General features: G+C 29.1%; 2 protein-coding genes and 1 long non-coding RNA gene across 16 annotated transcripts in view; 1 reads left to right on the forward strand and 2 right to left on the reverse strand.

Annotated features, from left to right (window-relative positions):
- Positions 1–11,495, reverse strand: part of LOC145185023 (ankyrin repeat and fibronectin type-III domain-containing protein 1-like) — a 28,988-nt gene extending 17,493 nt beyond the window's left edge. For 3 of the 14 annotated variants that reach the window (XR_016453941.1, XM_090092331.1, XM_090092338.1), the window contains exon 1: positions 570–764. Coding sequence is in view for 6 of the 14 variants with exons in the window: in XM_090092331.1 (XP_089948457.1) it covers positions 570–586 (17 nt within the window). In the remaining 8 variants the exon portion in view is untranslated. Of the gene's footprint in view, positions 1–60; positions 844–1,811; positions 1,854–3,154; positions 3,363–5,093; positions 5,785–11,281 lie in introns of those variants that run through there. The other 11 variants (XM_090092326.1, XM_090092334.1, XR_016453938.1 and 8 more) reach the window with 8 other exon arrangements.
- Positions 1,351–12,400, forward strand: LOC149886446 (uncharacterized). Its single transcript, XR_016453942.1, has 4 exons — positions 1,351–1,446; positions 9,286–9,401; positions 9,517–10,546; positions 10,665–12,400. It is a non-coding gene; the product is annotated as an uncharacterized LOC149886446 (long non-coding RNA).
- Positions 12,401–15,893: 3,493 nt separating this feature from the next.
- Positions 15,894–24,477, reverse strand: part of LOC145185004 (uncharacterized) — a 41,095-nt gene continuing 32,511 nt past the window's right edge. The window contains exons 36-38 of the mRNA XM_090092348.1: positions 16,615–17,649; positions 16,325–16,539; positions 15,894–16,180 (exon numbers count right to left, since the gene is read on the reverse strand). Of these exons, the coding sequence (XP_089948474.1) occupies positions 15,956–16,180; positions 16,325–16,539; positions 16,615–17,649 (1,475 nt within the window). The 3' untranslated portion in view covers positions 15,894–15,955. The remainder of the gene's footprint in view (positions 16,181–16,324; positions 16,540–16,614; positions 17,650–24,477) is intronic.

The raw sequence follows: 24,477 nt of genomic DNA on the forward strand, positions 1-24,477 counted from the left end.
TTAAAAAGGATTCATTTATATCACTCAAATCATAACTTTTTGAAAGGTCATTTTTCTTACTTTATTTTTTGGAACCTTTTATCTTCCTCACTATTGAAGCTCATAAACCTTTGCAGTTTTTTTTTACAAATGACTTTTTTTTTCATTTTTAGATTTAGTTGTAATATTGAAACTACTTCTGATTAAAAAAAAAAAAAAAGACCAAACAGAATGTAAATTTTTTATATTGCATACACACAAAAATAATTTCTAAACCATTTATCAGTAATTTCTGGATTTATGAAGGCAAAAAAAAGCAAATAAACAAGACACAAAAACAATAAAGAAATAGACAAGTTTATAAATCACTAAATGATTGATAAGAAACAATAAAAAGAAATATTTGAAGGCCAAAAAATTTTTCTTACAGGAAAAAATTTTACTTACATTTAAATAAGAAAGTGACAAAAAAGGTTTTTTTTTTTTTTTTTTTTTTTTAAAAAAAAAAAAAAAAAAAAAAGGGTTAATAATTAACATGCCACTGGTAAAGAAGAAAAAAAAAAAAAAAAAAAAAAATAGCAACAAATAACCTATAATTAGACATCATGAATTATTTGTGAATCAATTTTTAAAAACACACATGTATTAACACATTAAAAAAAATTTATAAAAGGAATTTTAATAGCTCCATTCTGCAGTGTAAACTTATTTTCTTCTGCTTCCTTTTATTTACTTCAAATAACTTGATAAACTGTTGACCTTATCACGGTTATTTTGTTTTTGATTGCTTTGATATAGTAATAAGATAATTAGACAGCCACTGACGCCAAACCATGGAACAAACATCTACAATTTTTCCTTACTAAGAAAATCTTACTATTAAATGATACTAAGTAAATCTTACTATTTGAAAATTTTTTATGTGTTGAAATTTTAATCTATTATCTTTTCATTTAAGTCATGGATAAATAAGCAATAACTTTTGAGAGCCATCTAGTCCATTTTAATTGCTTTTACTTCATTACTATGATGTAATACAACGAGGTTATAATGGATACTCAACCATTAAAATTTAAATACCACCACTATTGTTTTTCCCATACATACCAAATCTTCATTTTCTTATGATTTATTACAAAATATGAATTTTTGTTTATTTGTAAGGATAAAATTTAAATATATAAAATGTGTATATTTTATTTGCGCATAGAAACTCAAAAGAAAATAATCTAACTTCAAACAAAGACAAATTGTAAAAGAAACAAGTTAATGCACTGCTGTTTACAAAGATTCATAACATATTTTCAAATTAACTAAACATACTAAGTAAACAAAACAGCATTAAACAAAGGTTTCCAAAGATATAAAAATATTGGCACAAAAACCTCTCTGGCATAAGAAAACATTTCTGGCACAGAGTTTAAGTCAAAAGCCATCTTTCTGAAAACTATTTTTAGTTTATACATAGTAAGTACAAAATATCAATTACTTTGTCAATTACAGTTTTTCAATTTTAAAAAATTTTATCTGGCATAATTATTTTAACTTTAATGAGCTTTTTTCATAGAATGATGATAGCCAATCATCATTATGATGATTATCAGAGTAGTAATCAACAAAATATAGCATTAAAACATGCTAAACTATAATCTGTTTTAGCTGCTGAGTCTTGTGTGTGTTTATATATATAAATATATATATAAATATATATATATATATATATATATATATATATATATATATATATATATATATATATATATATATATATATATATATATATATATATATATATATGTTTATATCTGTGTATGTGTAACAAAATAACTTACATATCATATGAATGTGATCGCTCCAGTTCACGTGCTGTATGTCTAAATATATTAGGATTGATTTATTTTTTGGTGCCACAAAGCAATTTAAAATATGCATCTATCTAAATGCCTAATTATCAATGCAATATATACATATTTGAATAACATTTATCAAAACAAAACTTATTATATATAACTTTTACATACATACATACATACATACTTACATACATACATACATACATACATACATACATACATACATACATACATACATACATACATACATACATACATACATACATACATACATACATACATACATATATACATACATATATCTATATATATACATATATATTTGTATATATACATACATATATATACATACATATGTATATATATGCATGTATGTATATATATGTATATATATATATATATATATATATATATATATATATATATATATATATATATAAGAGAGAGAGAGAAAGAGAGAGAGGGAGAGGGAGAGAGAGAGAGATCATGCTAACCACAATATAAAATATGAATCTCAAGTGACATATAAAAAGAAACAACATTTATCATCAAAATTGGTAATACTTGTCAATTAAAACTTAAAATACTTTTTTCTATTTACAAAACAAAAAGAATTATTTACCAAGAAAATTATTGTCATTTTTATTCAGAGGAAAAAAGTCATTTTATGCCTACAATAAAGTAGTCATTGTTCAGTCTTCTTTGTTAAAATAAAAATTGAAAATAATAGAATATAAAAAACCAGTATTTTTTTTATTAATTTATTTAAAATAAATCTTTCAGAAATAATTTGTTTATAAAATCTCTTTTTGAACATTATAAAAAGATAAAGACTGCTATTGGAAAGACTATACAATCAAAATCGTTAACAGACATGTTTATGAAAAAACATAAACTGTATTTACAACGGTAAATCAAAAGCATATTAAATGGAATCTTTTCTTTTATCTTCAGTGTCTGATGATTTGTTTTAAGAACAAATAAAAAAAAAATATTTAAAATTTACTGCCTAAAATTATTTATGACATTTGTTTTCATTGATAAATATTAATTAAATTTGTATAAACATATATGCATGTACACATTACAAAGATTATGAAAGTATATAAAAACCTTTTGAAGTACAATAAGAAAATGATTATACACAAAAAGGTACAAAAGTATATAATTCAAAGGGTGAATATATATATATATAAATATATATATATATATATATATATATATATATATATATATATATATATATATATATATATATATATATATTGGTTATTCATCTGATAAAAAATACTAATAAAATTATCATAAGAAAAAATTATTACAGTTTTTTCAACATGTTTACATCACCAGGTGCTGAAATGCCAAAAGAGGTATTTTCTTCATTACTAGAGCTTAGAAAATTCCTTGCATCACTAATTTTGCATGCTTGCTGATGAAAGGCTGTGTTACATTCTAGCATCTTTTGGTTTTCAGTAACCAATTATGATTAACTAATCTAAAAATATTATAAGTTTTTAATTAACTTTACACTATATAGATATGTATACTTACATATTTTAATATCAGATACAAACTTTATCGAAATAAGAGTTAGCGTATTAAGGTTTACAGTTAAACATTTACAGATAAAATAGTTATGTATTAAAATACAAAAGTTTAATACAAAACAATTCTTAAGAGTAATTAATTATAGTTTATCTGCTCCCTACTTCTACATAAAGAAAGAAAGAAAAAAAGATTCAAGGGGAGCTACTAGCAATATTAAAATGTTTTTAGAACAATATTAAAATGTAATTTTTATCTGTGCTTTTATATCATTTTTGACGATAAATTATTTCAGCTAAGGAAATGTTTTGCTGGTAAGTTATCAAATATTTGTATTTGAAAATTCTTATGCAACAATAATATATGGCAACGGTAAAAAGATAACAAAATGTAGCAACCCATGTAATATTAAGAGCGACTGATATAGGTAAACTTTTTAGAAAATATTGTCGCAGACAGATTCTTGATAGAATCAAGTTTCAGTTAAAATATTTTTTATGCAAACATAACGATTAAGAAAGTTATTGAATCAGAGCCTCGATTTGATCTAAAACAACAAACAGAAACACTAAAGCGTAATTAACACCATGGAAACTGAATACGGCGGCAACTGCTTTTTTTATCGTAAATTTTTTAAGAGTGTAAATTTTAGGAAATAAGTGTACTTAATGGTTTTATTTCCAAAGTATTTTAAAAAAAACACATTGCAAGAAAAGTTATAACCTCGAGGGTTAAAAAGTATTTCTGATTTTCAGACACTTCCTACTATTAATGAAAGGAAAAAACCCTCTAAGGAGCAACCAGTTTAGGAAGTTCACCGTCTCACTATTTGGTAATCTCCGGATATCAAAAAATCATATTTTAATCTTTTTAAGGGATTTGAATTCCATTTTCGTAGTGACCTTTAAACATTCTTTTCTTTCTTTGGATTCATGAAGAAAAAAAATAAATAGAAAAATGGAGAAAAGCCTTGGAAAGAAACTGAATTATCTAAAATTAATTTAGTTTATATATTTTTGATGTGAGAAATTGTGTTAATGTCTACAATGATAGAAAAAAGAAAAAAAAAAAAAACATCCACGACAGACGCATTTGTTTATTTATAACGACACGTTGCAAATAAACAAATGCGTCTGTCTCAACCTCGTAAATATCAGTCCCTATAAACTCGCGTATAAAATTAATTGCGCAGCACTTAAGGACATTTCGCTCAATAAAACACCCTCTCCAATTTAAGTGCAAGTAGAAAATTAAGAAACTGGTATTTAATGAGGTATCATTAAGAAATTTCTTTTTTTTTTTTCTTTTTTTTTTTTAATTATTTTTAACTGTATTCAGTAAAATTAGAATAGAACAGTGAAGATGCAGTTTTTATTTTTTATTTTACCGTGGATTTTATATTTTTGAAACTAAATTGGTAACTAAGGTGTAACTCAGTATAAAATTCCTTGTCTATATAAAAGTCAGTGTAAATGTTCCTGTCTCAGTATAAACTTCCTTGTCTTGATTATCTGATTATATTTTTTTTCTTTTGTCGTTTGCTGTAACAAACGTATGTTTATAAAAATCGAGCAAAAGTTTTGCAAAACGGAATCTTTACTAAAAAATCGTAAAGATGAAGTGATGATAAAAAGAAAGCGAAAAAGAAATATTATTAAAAACATTATATGTATAAATACTAATATTTAAGCATATAAATTATTGTTACATTCTTACAGAAAAACTTTCTTTGCCAACACTGTTTCATCGAAACTTTGGCTTGATAAATAAAAGCTGCATCTTCATGCTCAATATCATAATTATCATAATTATTTCCTAGTTACAGGTAAATTACTCAAGGTGCAAAAAAATTTTAAATTTTTACTTTTATTTTCTTATTTGAAAGCATTTAGTGCAAAGTGAGATGCCTTTTGGCATACAACACTTGAAATAACAGTTCACGCAGCTTGTAGCGATACATTTTTAAAACAATCAAAAACAACATTTTCAAATCATGAAAGAAAGTAAATGAAGAAGCTAAGTAAAAAAGAAAAACCGTAAATACTTCAAACAGAAGTTTGATCTGATAATCGATGTATCCAGAAGAATTACATTTACAAATACTTTCTCTAACAAAACTCAAACTCCTTTGCTTATGCTATAAAAAATCTACTTTGTTATATTTATATATAAATAAAAGATAAAGCAAGTCCTCCATAATTAAAAAAAAAAAAAGAAAACAGAAAAAAAATGCAACATTTTTCAGAAAAAACAACTTTGACCTTTTTTGACCAAAACAAAATCAAACTAAAGTTTCAGTTTGAATCAGAAGAATTTATATCATAAAAAGAAACTCGATGCTCTTTGACTCCGACTGTTTTTTCCATTTTCTTTTAATATCCAATCTTCTTTTAGGAAGTTTTTCGATAATCTTTTCATAAAATGCTTTTTGTTCTTCAAAAGCGCGTTTCTAATGAAAAAGTTACTCTTGAATAGAATTGAATGTGCCTTCTTTAGCCAACAATTCCATCAAAGAAACTATTTACATACAGCGAAATTTCTTCATCTCGGCAAAAACTATTGGTGGCAAATTGAAGAAGAATATCATTTGAAGTCTGTTTCTCAGCACGATATTATTTACACCTGGCACATTAACAAAACTCAAGTTTTGTATTTCTTCTACCTATTTTCTGTCTCTAAACACGGAGAAAAATATTTGAATGTCATGTGGACCATTTGCTACTCTTGGATAGAACGTAAACTGTTTATACAGCATTTTTTTGAGTTAGAATAGGCATGAGTAAGAGGATATGGAATTGACAATTCATCGCTTCATCCGAAAATGATACGCAAAAAATAATTTCATTTACGCTTCCATTGCATTGGCTTCTATGAAGTTTTTTCATATTTTATGGTTTCGTGGCGTACTATATAAATTAGAGTCGACCTCTTTCATCTTAAGCCAACCTAGTCTATATTGAGTGGGCGGTCTGACTTGTTTTACGTGCAGATTTTTAACTAAATAAGTATCTTAAACTGCATAAACAGTTTGCTTTTAAATGAATCAGTTGGTAACAAAAAAATAAAGAGAATTATCCATTACTCCATTGAGCGATTAACCTTTAAGCTAATTAAATATCTCTGCTGAAACGGGAAAATCTCATCAAACGACAAAGAATTCCAATTTCAGAAAAATTAATTTTCTCTCAAAGAGGTTTTTATTGAAAAAATTCCCTTGGGTATTTAATCGTTTTAAAGATTTTAAAGAACAAGACTTTCGAGAAAGTTAAGCTTACTCTCTAAAAACACAAAGATAAAAGCATGAAATATATAAACGAGTATGAATCACAGACTCTGGTATATGATTCTGAAGACACTAAAAAAAAAGACACCACTTTCTGTTATAAAAACCGCCAATAAATGCATCCGGAGCTGCTTTCTGCAACAAAAAAAAACATCCGGAAAATCTGGTTTTTGTAAAGAAAAAGATAACATACGGAGAGACTGGCTTTTGCATCAAGTGAAAATAAACAATTTATGGTCTTTTTAAATCTTGTAAAATGCATGAATCCAAATTCACCATTTTCTCCCAGGTGGAGAGTGAACGAAATGGATTCTGGTTTGAATAGAAATTAAAAAGCTTTAAAATTTAGATTTTAAATTTTGGCGATTTATTTTAGAAATTGTGTATAAATAAACGGAAAAAAAAAAATCGATTGCGAGAAATTGCGTGATGGCGCAAAAAAGAGATTAACTTGTCCGCAAGTTTTGCTTCTCTAAGGACAGGATATATGAGTCTTTTGGAAGCACCAACTTTAAAATAGGGATACAAGACTTTTAATTTTGAATACAACAAAATACAAATTTTAGCCATTTATGGGTTTACGAGTTGTACAAGTCAGACTGGCGCTTTATCATATGTTTTTTGTTTTTTTTTCACTCAATACCAACTCTTTAATATTTTCTTCGGCTTAAGAAAACAAGCTACTTAAAATTATCCCAAATATACATTCAGCTAAGACACGAGCACTGCTCAGTCTTGTTAAACAGCTTGTTATTTCCATTAAGAGTCCGCGTAAGCAAATAGGCACAACTTGTTATTTGTCACACCAATGATTCAAGTTTTGTGAGTGAAATAGAAATGGAAAAAGAAAAATTTTTCGTCTATTTGTTGGTCTTTACTTTGGCGTATTTGATCGTCCTTACGTAAACATATTAGTAATTTTACCATAAGGTGTACCAATAATGTGGAATACATATGGACAATGCTCCTTCATTTGCTATTAGTGAAATTTCTACTAATTCGGAGGCTGTAATGAAACGACTGGGTTCAGATTAAAAAATGCTTAAAAACTTTTTGTTTTAAAATATCTAAAAGCAGCAATTTAGTTAACACTTTGAGACCGATTTAAATATTTATATTCAAATATTTGTGCACAAAAAAATTTTTAAAAATTAATTTTAAGTTAAATTAATTAACTTTTCATTAACACTCAAATTGCTGTAGTTTACAGTAAAATTGACTTTAAATGATTCCATCGTACACTTACAAATACCAGAGCTAATTGTAGATACTTAAAGCGAATTGGCTTTAAGTAAAAACAAATAAACCCATTAAATTCAAAATTATTCAATCTCCTATAACTTCCTGTTCTCTGAGGCTAATTGCGAACGAGGAAATGATGGCTTTTTTGCTTTTAACCGTTTTTGTTTTTTTTTGTTTTGTTTTTTTGATGATATAAAATTTTTGGCGAGATATTATTGATGGACACTTTTTTTGAACCTGAATTTAAAAAATATTCAGCGTAAGCTTAAAATTCGTTCCTTCTTGAGCAATCTTCATACGTATGTAAACAGAAAAAATACATTTCCATTAGCAAATATTTCTATATTCATTTTCATTACCAGGCCCAACAATAATTGCGCAAAAAAAGCAATTTAACAGCGCATCGGTAACCGAAAATAGAAAAAATGTTGGTGTGGATATAAAACTACACATGTGGAATTGAATATGAATGAGATATTACATTTAGCAGACTAAGTATGGATTTTGTTACGAAATCTTTTACCAAAAATTTTATCTGAAAAAATGTAACAAAATGATAAAAATTAACTTCATGAGTGAAAAGAAAAATATTTTCTCTATCAATTTAAACCTGATATATATTTAAATTTTATGGGATTAAAAATTGCACAAAAATTTAGTTAAACAAAATAACGTAGTGCTACCAAAAAAGATATACATATATATAAATATATATATATATATATATATATATATATATATATATATATATATATATATATATATATATATATATATATATATATACAAAAAAGATATATATATACAAAAAAGATATATATATACATGAAAAAAATATATATATACAAAAAAGATATATATATACAAAAAAGATATATATATATATATATTTTTTCATTAAATTAGAATTGAAAAGAAAAAATGTCATTTAAAAATTTCAACTTTTTTTCTCTTCTTCTTCTCTTCCATTCTTCTTATTTTATGTTCTTCTTTTAGAACTTTGTATAAATAAAACTTTAAAAGGCAAAAAATAGAAAGAAAGCAATATTTAAGTAAATGAAATAAGAAATCTTAACTCATTAAAATTAAGAAGAATTGTTTGTATTTTAGAATGTTAACTACATGTAGTTTATGATGGTAGTCAGGCGCAAAGGTATCTATGGCATGACCCAGCTGGATAATTTTTCATAAGATATACTAGCACATAAATGCACACGCACACACACAGATTTTATATATATATATATATATATATATATATATATATATATATATATATATATATATATATATATATACATTTATATAAATATTAAAAGTACAGAGTTTAAGAATTTTCTTTATATCAGATTTGTTTTTGTTTCATTTACATGTATTTTCTAGCTTAAACTTAAGCTCTCCAACAAGGTGTTTTTCGTAAGAGAGCGCAATAAAAACCTTTAGTTACTTTGAGAATTTCATCGTGTACTCCTACTGGGTGCTTGGTCAGTTCCGCAAAAGTAAACAAACTTTTGTTCTTTAAAATTGTAACTTATTATTGTCTTACTAAAACGCTGCATTAGAGAAGATCTAGCTTATTTTTGTTATTCATTCCCTCTCTCTTTCTTTCTTAAGGAGATGGCGCATCTTGAAGCAGCTGATCAAGTGTTGACAATTCAACTTTATCAAAAGAGTTCCCCCTGTTTTACCAAAATGGTGATAAAATTCCAAACCTTTAAAAGCTTCGCTTAAGAAGTCCTATGAACCCTTAATACCACAGCGATTTGTTCAGATAACGGGCTAAACCAGGTCTGGGGAGGTCATTCAGCAAGTCAATGCAATTCTAATGGAAGAAAAGAAGAATAATCTCCACGCTGACTGTCCCAGCAGACACTTGTGCTAGTGTCATAAGCATCAAGTGCTAGTGTCATAAGCATATGATGATTCACACGTACTATTTGTTATTGTTTGAAGCTATACATAAAAGGCATCACGGCTATCAGGAATGACTAATTATTGCCCTATGGTATCAGGAAAAAGTGAAAGATGGTTCAGCCATCATCGAAGATGATCCAACCATTGTGGATCGGATTTAATTCACCTCAAATTAGCCTTATTGATGAGAATAATTTTTATACCAATGGATCCTTTGACACTCACATTTGTGTAATTTGGGATAAATAGAAACATAGGGAACTTTAATGCACTGACCAAAATGAATGGTGCGGGTGGGATTAAGAGTAACATTTTTTTGGAGATTTTTTCAAACATAAATGGTATCATCCCACACATTTTTAAAGCAGTCAAAGAAATTTTTTTAAAAAATTTGGTGAACGTGCGATCAGCTGCGACCTCTGGGTCACCTCAAAGACTGTGTATATTTGCACTCCGTTCAAAACAGTCAAGATACAAAGATAAGCAGATGTTTTGTGTTTTGTTTGTGAGAAACTTTCCACTGACATATGGCAATCATTGACAATTTGTATTACTTTTTGCGATAAGAAACAAGATGGCGGTTACATATACTTTTGAAAAGTAAATCCCATACCTACTCCTGATTTTTTTATCGTCTTCTCAGGGTTTGTTACGTCATTTCTTTTTTTATTTTTTTTAATATGTGGTTAATCAAAAAATTCAAAATTTCTCTTTCAGAAAATTTTAGCTGGCGCACGTCTGATTTGATATTTTCCTTGCAATCTAAAACAACTCAATGATAAGTTTTTTTAGTGCCCCTTTACTACGCAGGCGCACGTTTGCTACGCTGGCGCACGTTTACTACGCAGGCGCACGTTTACTACGCAGCCAATATTTTCGTTATTTCGAACAAATCACTCCAAAAATGTTGGACACTTGGACATTTTCTAAGACTTTTTATGATCAATAAATCCAAAATATTCTTTGTATGTCTTAGCGAGAGTTTGAAAAATATAGTTTAAAATTTATTCTTTTCACATCTGGCATTTAAACAAAAGAACCTAGTAGATAGAATAATTACTATCGAAATCAATATTCTTTCGGCCGAATTCTTCAAAATAAATATTTAAATTTTTGAAAGAAAGAAAAAGAAGCTGCAACAAGAATTAACGCCCATAGGTCATTTCTTTCTTTTTTCATATTTTGTTGTAATTTTTCATCGCCTTAAGGTTCACGCTTTTAAATGTAAAACCATATATCACGCTTATTGAGACTATGGCTTCGTTTTGCGGCATTTACACTAATTCTGCAGTTTGATTGGCTAAAATGGCAGACCCGATGACATCATGCTCATAATTAATGTACCAAAGTTGAGCTTGATTTGTACTGATTTGAAGGTCAAAAGGCAGCTTTAATTTATAAATTCTCCTAAAAGTTAATACTGTAATTTTCATTTAAAACATATATTTATTTATTTTATATTTACCTCTCAGAACTTTCGAAGCTTAAATCACAAAGAGATGACGCCAAAATAGTTTAAGAACTGCAATACAGTTTTTAAGTTTTCCATTCGCCGTCATGGATTTTTCATTTTAAACTTTTACAGCCAAATCAAATTTAACCAAATTTTGTTTGAATTAAAAGATTATTTGTTGTAATAATATAATAATGTTGTCTTAATGTTTTTAAACTAAAATTTCGAAAACATGACCGATAGCAACGGCGATTATTTTGCTACCAATAAAAAAAAAACAGTTTCTGTAAATAAAAGTTCTGCGTATCAACTAAACTAGAAATTTATCTATTTATTTTTTTAAACGCTGAACCAACTGGTCCAGAAGAGAGGCTTGGGAATAGGCAACCAGTAGATTAGCAGCAATTTCTCTCGTGACGTTTTCTTAGGTGTAAGAGATGACTTAATGAATGAAATTTTTTGTTTATTCTTCCTGTGATTCAACTGTGGCAAAAATAATCTTTAGCAAAAACCTCAAAAGTGGACGAAAAGTTATTTTTCTTCAAATTCTTTTTTCTTTTTTTTTTTTACATAATGAGATTATAACCAAACAAGCCATTCGCTCTCTCACAAACAGGACTTTGATTCGATACTTCATCTTAGCACAATAAATAATACAGAAGATGGAAATTTTAACGGATCAGCAGATCTTAGAAAATCTGATGAGAAGTATTGATATTACTCTCCTCTTTGATAACATTATTGATGAGTGACAGAGAATTAGGATTCAATTCCGGAGGAGGAACCTGAGAAACGGCTACCACATTTTAGGAAGGTAGCAGGCACGAAAGTTACCCAATTCCGATTCAGGAACGTAGAGACAAGAAATGAAGATACGAGATCTTTATAGGTTTCGCAATCGGAATGAGAACAGCTTAAATACTTTAAAGAGTATCAAACGGAAAGCAAGTCTGATGCCAACAAGACGCGGTTATTCCAGCTGGGTAGTGGTACTAAAATGAACTCAGAACATTTCACTGCATAAGTATTTTGTTATAACTCTTGACCAATCGGTCAATTAAACTAACTTCTTGCAAAAGACATATGAATGCGAGGTTTCAAAAAAGAGATTAAAAGAAAAAAGAAAACAAATAATAGCTTAACATGCAAAAATGACAGATTTTTTATCCATCAAATCAAAAAAATATATAAACAAATCTTTTTCCATAGTAACCTGAGAGCTTGTTCTCTACTCAGAAAAAGGTACAGAACATTGACCTATCAGCAATGCTTCACTTTAAGTATTTAGCAAGATGTTGAAATTTTTAGAAAGAATTGATTTGAGTGATGAGTTTTAGTTTTAGCTGAGTTTTAGCTGAGTATATATAGCTGAGTTTTAGCTGAGTATATAGAATAGCTGAGTTTTCCAAAAAGAAGAGCAGAAAAGTATCTTCTAAATCATTTCAATAAAATAATTTAAAAAAACATTATAAATGTAATTAATATTTTAATTATATTTATTTATATATCATTTTAAATGTTTGAATGGACGGAACTAATTTATTTAACTAGAATTATGCAACAAAGTTTAGAACCCAAAATGTACCAATCAAATGTACCAATCAAATGTACCAATCAAATGTACCAATCAAATGTACCAATCAAATGTACGCTTTTGTAACCAATCGCCTCGGACTGCCTCCTGCTTTAAAATAGTCCAAGACCCCTAAAACATTAAAATATGCATTATATGATTTTTACTCCATAGTTCGTTTTACTTCATTTTTTTTTTGCCTGGGAGTAAAAGTTTATTTTGCTGATCACCACTAAGAACTGATCAACTTCAAAAAAGATCGTCTACTTTTCAAAAGCTCTGTTTGACGAAACATTCTTCAGATTTATTAAGTAGTTTTAGTTTTATTATATTGTAATTTCTGATGTATTTTTGGTTTTATTTTTAAATTACTTCTGTATATTTTCAGCATTATTTTTGAACTATTTTTGATGTACTTTCTGTATTATTATTTAATTATTTCTGACTTATTTTCTGTATTATTGTTTAGTTATTTCTGATTGATAAGTTTTCCAATTGATAAAAATGAATTTAAATTTGAAAACCAAATTTATCCAATTAGAGGCGAAATCAGGTTTATTATCAAGGAGAACGAAAAGGAGGAAAAGGGGTCATGAATTACGTTTCCTTGCATCAATAAGCATTCATAACTTTTACTGTCGGAAAAAATGACTTTTTATACAATTAAAAAAAAAAAAATGTTGAAAATAAAAATATTAAGAAAAAAATAAAAAAAAGTTTGATTTTAATTTCTAAGTCCAAAAATTTGAAGTATTTCCTTTGCAATATCACGGGTCGATCAGGTGCGTCTTGATCAAAAGTATGTATGCCTTTGCAATCACAGTCATTTAGACTAATTCTAAATAACTGTGATTTTTTAGATCAATTACAGATTTTCATTGGAAAGTAGAGAATTGCGAGACCGATTTGTTAAGACAAAAAATGTATTCAAATAAATGAACACATTATCAAGTTTTTTTTGAATGAAATCTTTTTCTTCTCTGTTCTATTACCTAGGCTACTTTTAAGTACATCCATTTAGTACATAAAGGATTGTAAGCACTGATCTTTATAATAACTGGATAGCGCATCTCTAATATCAAAATTCACGCCAAAATCGCCACATTGGAAAGCCCCAGAACGCTGAAATCTGATATGTGAATTTAAAGCGATAAGCCGAAAAACAGAACTTAAAGCTTGCGGGATTTAAATTTTTAGGGCTTTCCAAAATGGCGATTTTAGAGTCAAAAATTTAGAAGATTTGCTCGGAGTTGCGTTTTCCAGTTATTATAGAGATCAGTGATTGTAAGTAGTTAACTGTAAATATACTCATAATTGTAGTCTGGAAACAAGGTTGTCAATTGCCGATTTCATTCTCTAACTTGAATTTTGTAGTCGCCCAACTGAAAATGCATTAATTTTTCGGAAATAAATATTTGTAAGAAAAATTATCTTGAAGAGGATGAATTCAATGGTGTTTTAGATTTTTTTTTTTTTTTTTCTAAATGAAAAGCAAAGGTTAAAATTGTCTTTACCAGCTGTTAATAGAGAGATTCTTTAGCCAATTTTCATGAAGCTGAGTAACTATAGTTTACCGAGCAAATGCGCGGCGAGACGTCAAATGTCAAAAAATTACTGAATGCAATCATTTAGCCTCTATGTCCTAAAAGCCGATGTTACAGTAAAAAAAAAAAAAAAAAAAAAAAAAACATTAATGTTTGTTCAGTAAATATTCGTTTTTGATGAAGGTAACAAGAAAAGGTAACAAGAACTCAAGTCACTTCCGTAAAAAGTAAAGTAAAATGAGACCAAGATAAAAAGGTTTTATTGATGAGCAGACAATGATCCTTTAGGTTAGATCTATATGTTGAGCTAAATTTGAGATTTTTTACTTAGTATTTCATGAAATTCTGCTCTTTAAATCAACAGGTCAATTTTTCAAAATAAACGGTCTTTAATCTAAAACTAAAACTACTTAATAAAATTTATTGAAGTTCAGATTGCCTGTCGTGCAGATGCAAAACCTTCCGTAAAATTTCATTTAATGATTAAATTTTGTTCAAAAGTTTTAAAGGAAAGAGTTATTAGCATGGTTAATTATTCGCATAAAAGAGTTATTAGGATGGTTAATTATGCGCATAAAAGAGTTATTAGCATCAATAAAATCTTAAAGGTGGCTCCACTGCCATTAGACACAAAGGATGTATATAGGACATGTCTAATGGCAGTGGAGCCACCTTAATGATATTTTTTCTGCTTGTTTTTTTTTTCTCACATTTTTTAATTTACGGGTGAGGTCCACCGCTGAGTTGAGACGGCTCCTGGCAGACAAACAGCACTTGAGACAACCTTGCATCAAAAAAATGTTTCGAGGAAGAAATTAAATAGTGGCCTATGTCATAATCATGAACAATCTTCTTTGTCATCTGTTTAAACGAAAAAATCATCATCTGGCATCATTATTCAGGTTCTGTTTATCGGAATATATATTTGCACATCATCATATCATAATTAAATAACTTTTCTGTAAACCAAATCCCTGTGAAGCTCTTATAAAAATCTTCTTAAAATTTCTTGAAAATGTGTCGCGTAAATTCTATGATGATTCGATGGACATCTGCATTGATCGAAGAACGAAATACATTTATTCTAAATGAATTTGTCTGTATTTTTTTCGTTACCCTTTTAAATAAAACTCTATTAAGTTAATTTGTTGATTGCTTGTTTGGAGATTTATAGTTTTTGTATTTTTTTTTTTTTTTCTAATTTTTGTCAAAAATATTTTTTGTCATAGCCATTTTTAAACTCACTAAATACGTTTAATTGGAATGTTAACTTGGCGAACATCCATTTATTTTCTCTTTTTAAGTAATGGACGTTTAAATAAGAACAACACCATTACAACTTTAACTCTTTGGAGTTTGAACTCTTCATTTACGTTTTCAACACCGAGTTTGTTGTAATGTAAACTCGCCAGGCTTGGCAGAAAGAGATTCGGAAAGTCAACCACTTTATGTAAAGTGTAAATTTTTTTAAGGTTGCTTGTTGTTTTGAACAAAAGATGAAAAAAAATTGTTGAAGATTTGTTGATGCAAAACATTTAAATTTACAAATTTTCTTGAATTCAAACGAAATTAATAAACATATTTCACACTCAAGTCACTTCCTCGAAATGAACCATTTGCTTCATATTTGTTTTCTTTGTAATCACGTTCGTTATTTTTACAGAAACCCAACGTGGAGCACTTTTCTTGCATATTATCATGGCGAAGAGCAAAAGCCTGAAGCAAAAAGGTTTTTGCTTCCCCAAGTGGCAGTTTATGGAGTTTCTTTTCAAAGATGGTTAAACCATCACAAAACTAAAAGAGCAAATAAAGTGAGAAAACAATTTCTATGATTAAGTTCAGCGATAGAAAACTCTTAAGTTTAGAGCAGTCCTCTTTGTTTATAATTTTGTTCATAATTTTGTTATAAATTTGTTACAAATTTTGTCATAAATTTACCTCTGATTCATATGTAAAGAAATCCAGCCCGAGAATAGCAATCAGCATGATATCTTTCTTCACATCTTCCTTTTCAAAGAACCGAGCTTGTCTGTACTCTTCTCCTTCCATGTTTCTGATAATGTATATGCAGTTGTCACAACATTCTTCCAAACCTTCAACTAACTGTCCCCATTCATCACTCCACTCTGTGTAAATTGTGTTCCCCACCGTAGCTGTAATCACAATAAAGTTAAATGAGTTACAAATTTCATCTCCAGTGCAGAAGCTAAAAAAAAACAATTACCTACTTTTACTGTTTATTTTTTTTATTTTTTCAGTGACGTACTCCATCACATTTGGTTCTTGAACTGAAGCGTTGGTTCTGCTAGCTTCATTAAAAGATTCACAGATGAATCCGATAAGTAAGTTTACCATAATTATTTGTATCGACAGCATATAGGTTATAAACATGATGGGCCCGAAAACAGGAGCATTCTGAAAATAGAGAGATACATCGAACTTACCCAGAAACATAGTTGTAAAGCTAGACGAGATAGATCGAAAGAAAAAGAGTTTGTCTACATAAATCATGTAGGCAAAGGAAACGAAGGCCATCAACACAACTCCGAAGATTATACCAAATGACAATAGAGGGGCGCTCATTACAGAGAATGAATTAAGCAACAAAGCTATCCTTCGGTTAAATCGCAAAATACGCAACATTTCCAGGTTGCCAAAAAACAACACAAAGCCCAAACCACTAATGCTGAGATACTGCAGATTACCGACCAATTGAAAGCTGATAAATTCCTCTGGTTTATCTGTGTATTCTAAGACTGCATTTTTTACAGCTATCATGCTTCCTATCATTAAACAAATTGTTAACAATGAGAAGGTTGTCACAACAACGTGCAGGAAATTCCACGTATTTAGCAAATACTCTTTAACACCACTTTTATGCGCAGCCCGCAAAGCTTTGTAAAGCCCTCTAAGCGTTGTAATAACGAAAAGAAGATCAAACAAAATGATCAGATTACCCAATCCACCAACATATCGATATAACCGCAAAGGCTGAATGTTACTATAGAAATTCCATCCTCCAGTAGGCAATACTTCGTGTAATATTGTAACAATCAGCATGAGATTTGTGTTGGCGTTGTAAATGTTGATCTCTGTAAAAACAGCCCTAGTGTATCTATCAATCCAAAATTTTTTCTTCAATTCGCCATTTAAGATTTTTTTAGCAATAATACGGTTAGGACCGATGCTCACGGAATAAGAAGAACCGCTATAAATGTTGAAAAAGCCATTGAATGGAACAGGGTTCTTTAAAACCAACGCAGCTGAATAAAATAAAAAATAAAAAAAGGCTTACGGTATACTCTTTTATTGGAATTATAAATAACAAATGCGAAATTAAATATAACAAATGCGAAATTAAATATAACAAATGCGAAATTAAATATAACAAATGCGAAAGATAGCGAATTTGAAAACTTTAAAAGCAGTAAGAAATATCTGCTGATAAAAACGTGTCTAGCAGGTGGTAAGCATTTTTTTTTTTGGCATAAAATCACGACATCATTACCACTCATCGTACTTTTCCTTTAGTAGGAAATTTGAACATTCACTTTACGGCAGTGAGAAACAGGAATGAGGGGGGTTAGGAGTAAAAGAGCATGAGGTGCTAACTAATTCCGCTTGTTACATTTCCTTTTAATGTTGCTAACAGTACTATTATAGTCTGCTAAATGCTTTATTTAAGCTCAACAAAGATTTGGTAGAAACTTTTATAAAAATTGTTTTTCAATTACATGAATAACTGAAAATCTATGGTAAGATAATTAATTTAAAACACTAAAGATGCTTAAAACAGGAGTAACGCAGCTTTCGATTAAAATAGGTGATTTTATGTTCAAAAGTTGATCAGTTTGAACCAGGGAGTTGATCTCAACTAGAAAAACGACCAAAAGTAAAGAAAAAAAAAAAACCTTTCTTAACAAAACTGAAATATTGAAATTTTCTCACGTTTGCTTCTTTGGTTGATATGTTTGATTTGATTGATATGTTTGCCTTGTAACTTACCTCTTGTAACTCACCATAGATTTTCTTTTACTCGTGTAACTCAAAAAAACAACTCAAAAAACCTATAAACCAAAACTTTAAAACCAGTTTATTTCCGCGGATGTAACAGATGGATTTCAAAACTGTCTCTACAGGATGTGAGAACATCTCTACTATCACCCTATATAGATAGGAGCTCTCGGGTCAGTTACTTGGGCACTATTCCCCAAAAAATAACAGTGACGAGGTAAAAAAAAAAAAAGTGTATTTTCAGATATATTCTCTTTTTAAAAATTTGTTTAAAAATATAAATGCTATTTTTTCCTTTGTATAAACATGACATCTTGTGACTTTATAAGTATTTAGTATTTCTCTCAGCTATGAATTCTGTGTGTTGTTGCTAGGCAAAAGATCAAACTCATTAAAAAAAACAAGTGAAAACGTAAAAAAAACAACAAATTCAGCTGTTTATCTTTCCTGGATATTTAATGAACAACGAATGGTATCCATCAATTGTTTGTCCTAAGTGCAGCAGAAATCTGTCTAGAATAAAAAAAGGGAAACTCTGCAAGTGGTGAATGTAGGAGCTTAAGTAGCTAAGGTACATTTCATGATTTTTTACATCGCCATTTTCATTATTTCTATATTATTACATTTATTCTTAAATTTACTTTTATTTAGGTGGAGTGGAAAACATTTTTTTGAAAAATAGCAGCAGTGCCAGTCTCCCTCATCAAGACGAGATAACTGTACCTAAATTTACAACCAACTTATGTTCTTCTTGCTTTACATATCTTGCACGTGATCATTCTCGTACGTGAAATACCACCAACGCTTTGGCCATTACCATTAAAATAGAAGTTGAACTAGGTTCCTTTCAAGCTGAGCAGATGAAAAACTGTTTTCTCAGTACTTGTCATTGTTTTTAAATTTATTTTTTTTTTTTTACTGCAAAGAAGTATTTGATTTTTTTCAACAAATTTTATTGAAGTACAAATTCTATACAGGTTGCTTCTGGAATCATAAAAAATTAAATGAGTACAGAAAATTTGATTAGTGGATCTATTTTTTACTTATCCTTAGAGAGCTCTTTAAAAACGCTTTTATCGATGTCACATTTACCTTCACAATCGGAATCGGTATGTGAGCGCTCCAATAGTTCCTCTCAAAGGAACTATTGGAGCGCCAGAAAACAAGTCAAGGAGAACTTCTATTCAGCAGCTATCCCTCGAAATGTTCAAGCAATTACAAACTGTGCTAGAACTATCAAAAGACAAAACAAAAGAGATGGATGCTACTCTAGGTAAAGGATTAGGAAACTTGTGTCAAATCTCGTTATTTAGATCTTCCTTCATCAAGATTTCATAAGATTGTGAGAAAGGAGAATTAATTTAAAAACAACGACTAGAAAAAGACGTACACACGAAAAACCATCAACCTACCACCTTAATAAATAATAAAGCGGAAAGAAGATTTAAAAACAAAGACTGAGAATAATCGTACACACGGATTCAATCTACCATATAAGTAAATGATAAGTATCCCAACTGAAAACAAGCAAAAACAAAAATAGAGAGACAGACAGAAAGAGAAGGTAGATAGACAAAGTTTTAAAGAAGGAACACGGAGTTTAAAGAGAAGTAAAAGTTTTTAAGAAGATTTTTTGGAGGGCGAAAATTTTTTTGGTTAAAGAGTTTGGATAAGCAAGAAGTTTTTTTAATTGAATAAAAGATAAAAAAGAAGACATATTTGATAAACAGAAGAAGTAAAGAATTAAACAGAAGTCAGAAGAAAAATTGATTAAAGAAAATCAAAAGGAATTATTAGCCGTATGAAATAAAGAAAAAGAAGAAATATTCGTTTAAAGAAGAAGAGTAGAAGAGGAGTAATTGATAAAAGACAGTATTAGAATAAACAAGAAGAGTAAGAAAATATTATTTGTAATTTTATTAACGTAATGAATAAGAGTGATAGCCATTACACACCAATTGAGATTTTTTGTAGAATAGAATATACCGAGGACGAAAAACACAATTAGACACAGACCCTCAGCCTCAATCCTAACCTCCACGATCCTTCGATATAGCCCTCAACCCCAACCTCCACATAACTTCCACATAACCCTTGTACCCATACCTCCTTAACCTTAACCCACTTCATACTACTAATTCACTAATAAAACATTATATATAAAAAGACCGCCCTGACAAGACGGTGGAGGTTAATTCTTTAAAGATATCATAAATGTTTTTGACTGTGGAGGGAAAAATAATTTAAATTTGTTCCTAAACAGTGACACAACGTTCACAATTTCTAGCTATTTTTGAAGATATTTCTGAATTGAATTGTTATTTTGGGCACATTATAGAAAAGTTGACTTTGTAAGATTTAGGTTATTATGTTGCTTTCAATTTAAAATGTGGGAATGTACTATTTTTCTTATCTGAGCATTCTGGGAAAAGAGCTTATTTATGGTGTAAATTTCTCCTTTGGAGTCAGAAACTGAACTCTGGGCTGTATCGATTATTGGTACTGTTAGTGTACAAAACAAATCAGTAAAATCATTCATAAAAGATTTTATGGACTGTATCAATCTTCGAATTTTGTATCTTGATCTGGGTCTGGATACTTTAATTAAGCATCTGATTGCTTTATTTCATAATTGGCTTTGTTCCGCTGCTAGGTAACTTTTTGTTACCTAGCGAAGGTTCGATGATCGAATAAACTTTATAAATGTTATTCGACGAGGCTACCAAGGTAGAGAATGGGATGGGATGAAAACTCAAATAAAATATCAGAAAACGTCGATTCTCTTAAAAGAAATATGTTAAAATTATTAATGTTTAATTCCAATGAGTGTTTAAGAGATTTTCGAAATGTAAGAAATAGTTGTTTCTCTAGCAAATTACTGCCTGACTTCAAAGAAGCATTAACAAATCTAAAAAATTCGTTTCTTTCAGTACAAGATGTTGCAGCAAAGTTAGATAAAAAAATAAGTAAAACATCGAAAGTGCACATTCCACTGTGTCATGTACAACCGTATGTGGAACACCATTAGGAAAGGATCGCGCAACTTTGCCGAACAATCCAGAGGTATTCATGCAAATCTTAAGCCAACATGAATAAAAAGTTTAAGAGACAAAGGGAACACCCAAACCATGGGGAAAGAATATTATCAGCAGTTTTTTAGAGAAAAAAAAAATTCTGGTTATGCTTTTTTAAGTTTGATCTTTTATTTATATCAAAAGATGTATTTTAAAATATAGTTTTTCAAACATTTGTGTCCTTTTCAGGACAAACTAAAAAGAAAGATGAAAATTATTACGTAACAGACTTGTTATAATTACTATTAATTTTAAATAAATACTATGAATTAAAAAAAATATATATCTTTCCCAAGGTGTTGAATGTATCTAGACTCGTTCAAATTTAACTCTTTTCCCGGTTTCCCACAATGCACTCCTTATATGGGCTACGATAATAAAAGTAATTTTATTGTTTGGAAGCATTTTTTACGAGAATAAAAAGGTCAGACAGCAACGTGTAAGTATGCAGATTGTAAAGAGATTTTAAAAAGAAAGACAAAAGCTGTTACCAGACGAACCATCAACAACAAAAAAAAAGAAGTAAACTGTTAACCAAATATTTTCCGATTACTGGAGCGAGACGGAAAACCACTTTCTGCTTCTTCTACACTTGTCCTAAAGATAGCTCTTGATGGGGACTTCGTTCAACACAATATATTATTCAGTTGATTTACATGCAGGTCATATACCTTTAGAACTTGAAACTTTACCCAAAGCACTCAAAACAGTGCGCATATTGGTTGTAAGTTAGAGCCAAAAAATTTGAAATTCTTTAATCACTGCAATAGCTGATTGAAAAAAACCTGAATTCGGCATAGAAGTAATTTGACATTTTATATTGCCAATCGGCAACGCTTTTTCCAAGCTAAAAATTACGAACCACAGAGGAATTTCAGAGTGATCTTTCCATTATTTTGATGGAAAGATATGACCATATTGAAAATATGCAATGCAACTAATAATTGAAGATAAATTTAACAAAAATTTTCAAATTACAAATATTTAATTTGTAACAAAAAAATTATTTTTTTCACAAAAAGTTATTCTTTTGCTTGTTGGTCGGCTTCTTTTTTTCAACTTTTAGCAAGAGGGGGATTGTTTGTAGATTAAAGTAAACACTAAATAATGTATATTGAAGTAATTAAACTTTAAAATAACAATAGTATAACAATAATGGAAACACTGCCTCAAATGGAACCTTTTTTTGTAAAACCTCAACCCTGATTTATAGCGACTTGTGTGTTTTTATATCTTCAGTTTTAAAGCATGTTGATCTTCAAATATGCTTCCGTATCAAAACAATAATTAAATGTAGCTTTTAAAAATGTTAAGTTTTTTTGTTTTAAGTTCTTCTATAAATCCCCCCCCCCCCTTCCCCTTGTTTTAACAGAACAAGCCCATGTTGCAACATATTATACGAATCCAGAGATTTTTTCAATATCATTTTCCTGTTTTTTTAAAATACCAGAGGTGGATCCAGAACTTAAAAATAGGGATGGGATCTTGAGGAGGGGCTGGGGAAGAAATGTTTAAAAAAAAAATTTTGTTGAAAAGAAACTAAAGGAATTAAATTAATTTTGATTACAAATGCGAAAGCTTACGATTACTAGAGAAGGTTATTTTTCAAATGTGTAAACAAAAAAATATTTTAATTTTTTCCCTCCTATATATAAGGAAAGTGTTACATTAAGTCCGCCCGTGAAAACATTGAACACATAAAAAAAAAAGCTAAAGCTTGAATTGTCAAGAGAAATTAAAAAGTTTGAATTGTGTTTTTATAATTTTGTGATTTTATGTAGTAACAAATTCAAAGATTATACAACCAAAACAATGGTTTTATGTTGTTTCAATTGTTATTTTATGTAAAATCGATCATTCAAGAAAAACATACTGTGACAACCTTAAACAAATCGAACATTGAAACGGAACTGAAGCTAAATCGTATTTAACGTATCGTTAATATTCGCTACTAGAAAGTTGTTTTTGAGAAAGAAAAATTGTCAGAATGTTCATAAAGATATATGCTTTAATTTTTTTGATTGTGGCTATAAATGCTGAGGAGCTAACAACAACTGATGGTTTTCAACTGCTGAATCGCGTTGGATTACGTCCGAAGTTCCAGTCGAGTGCTAAGACGTGTGAAACCATATGTTCGAAAAAGTGCATCTTTCTTTGTAGAAATTTCTCTAATTAAGACTGTCGAATGTAACAAAACTAAATTTGATTCGTTTTTATTTTTACCATCTGAAGATTGAAATTCAGAATTAAGCATCGGTTCAAGGCGTCGTGCAAGAGGTTTCAAGATAAAGACTAACCGAGCTCAAGCTCTTTCATTTTTATTTCGCTTATTCATTTATTATGTTATTTACGCACAGTTAAGCAAATTGAATTGTTTTAAACTCATAATTTAAGCACATAACACGCGTTACATCAAAATTTAAGCATGAAATACAATACATAGGATAGTCAGTTCCAATCTTTTTTTCAATAATTTTTGTTCTGTCGAATTTGTAACTTGTTTTGCATTTAAGTATTTTTTATATACACGAACATTTTTGTTTTTTATATGCATGACATTTGATCTTATTTAAGAACGTGCTCGTCAGGCAACAAAAGACCAGAATATGTTAAAGAAACACCTCACCAATTTTACCTAATCTGTTGTCATACTGAATTAATGTGTTCGAACAAGACTACAGAAAACTTCAGAAAATAAGCGAATCGCGAAGTTGGTTATAAAAAGCGTCAATTCTTGAATCCATGTTTAAAACATTGATATTATGAGTGGTCTTGTTAATAGTCCTGGCTTAATCTTTCAGCCCCACAATCAAGCTCACGATGATTGGGGGGCTGAAAGGTGTTTGTTGACAGACACTTAAAAACAGGCCCCCAGCAGATTTTTTGCTTTGTTTTTCATTTGATTTTAGTCTTCTTTTAAGAAAAATATCACAAAAAACAAAAGCAATTGCCGTTTACGAGTCGTGAGATTAAAAAACCTCAGTTAAAGTTTAAACACTTTAG

This window comes from Hydra viridissima, unplaced genomic scaffold (genome assembly GCF_058129835.1).
Source record: "Hydra viridissima isolate aposymbiotic clone 2 unplaced genomic scaffold, HvirCarnegie_v1 scaffold_7, whole genome shotgun sequence".
NCBI lineage: Eukaryota > Metazoa > Cnidaria > Hydrozoa > Anthoathecata > Hydridae > Hydra > Hydra viridissima.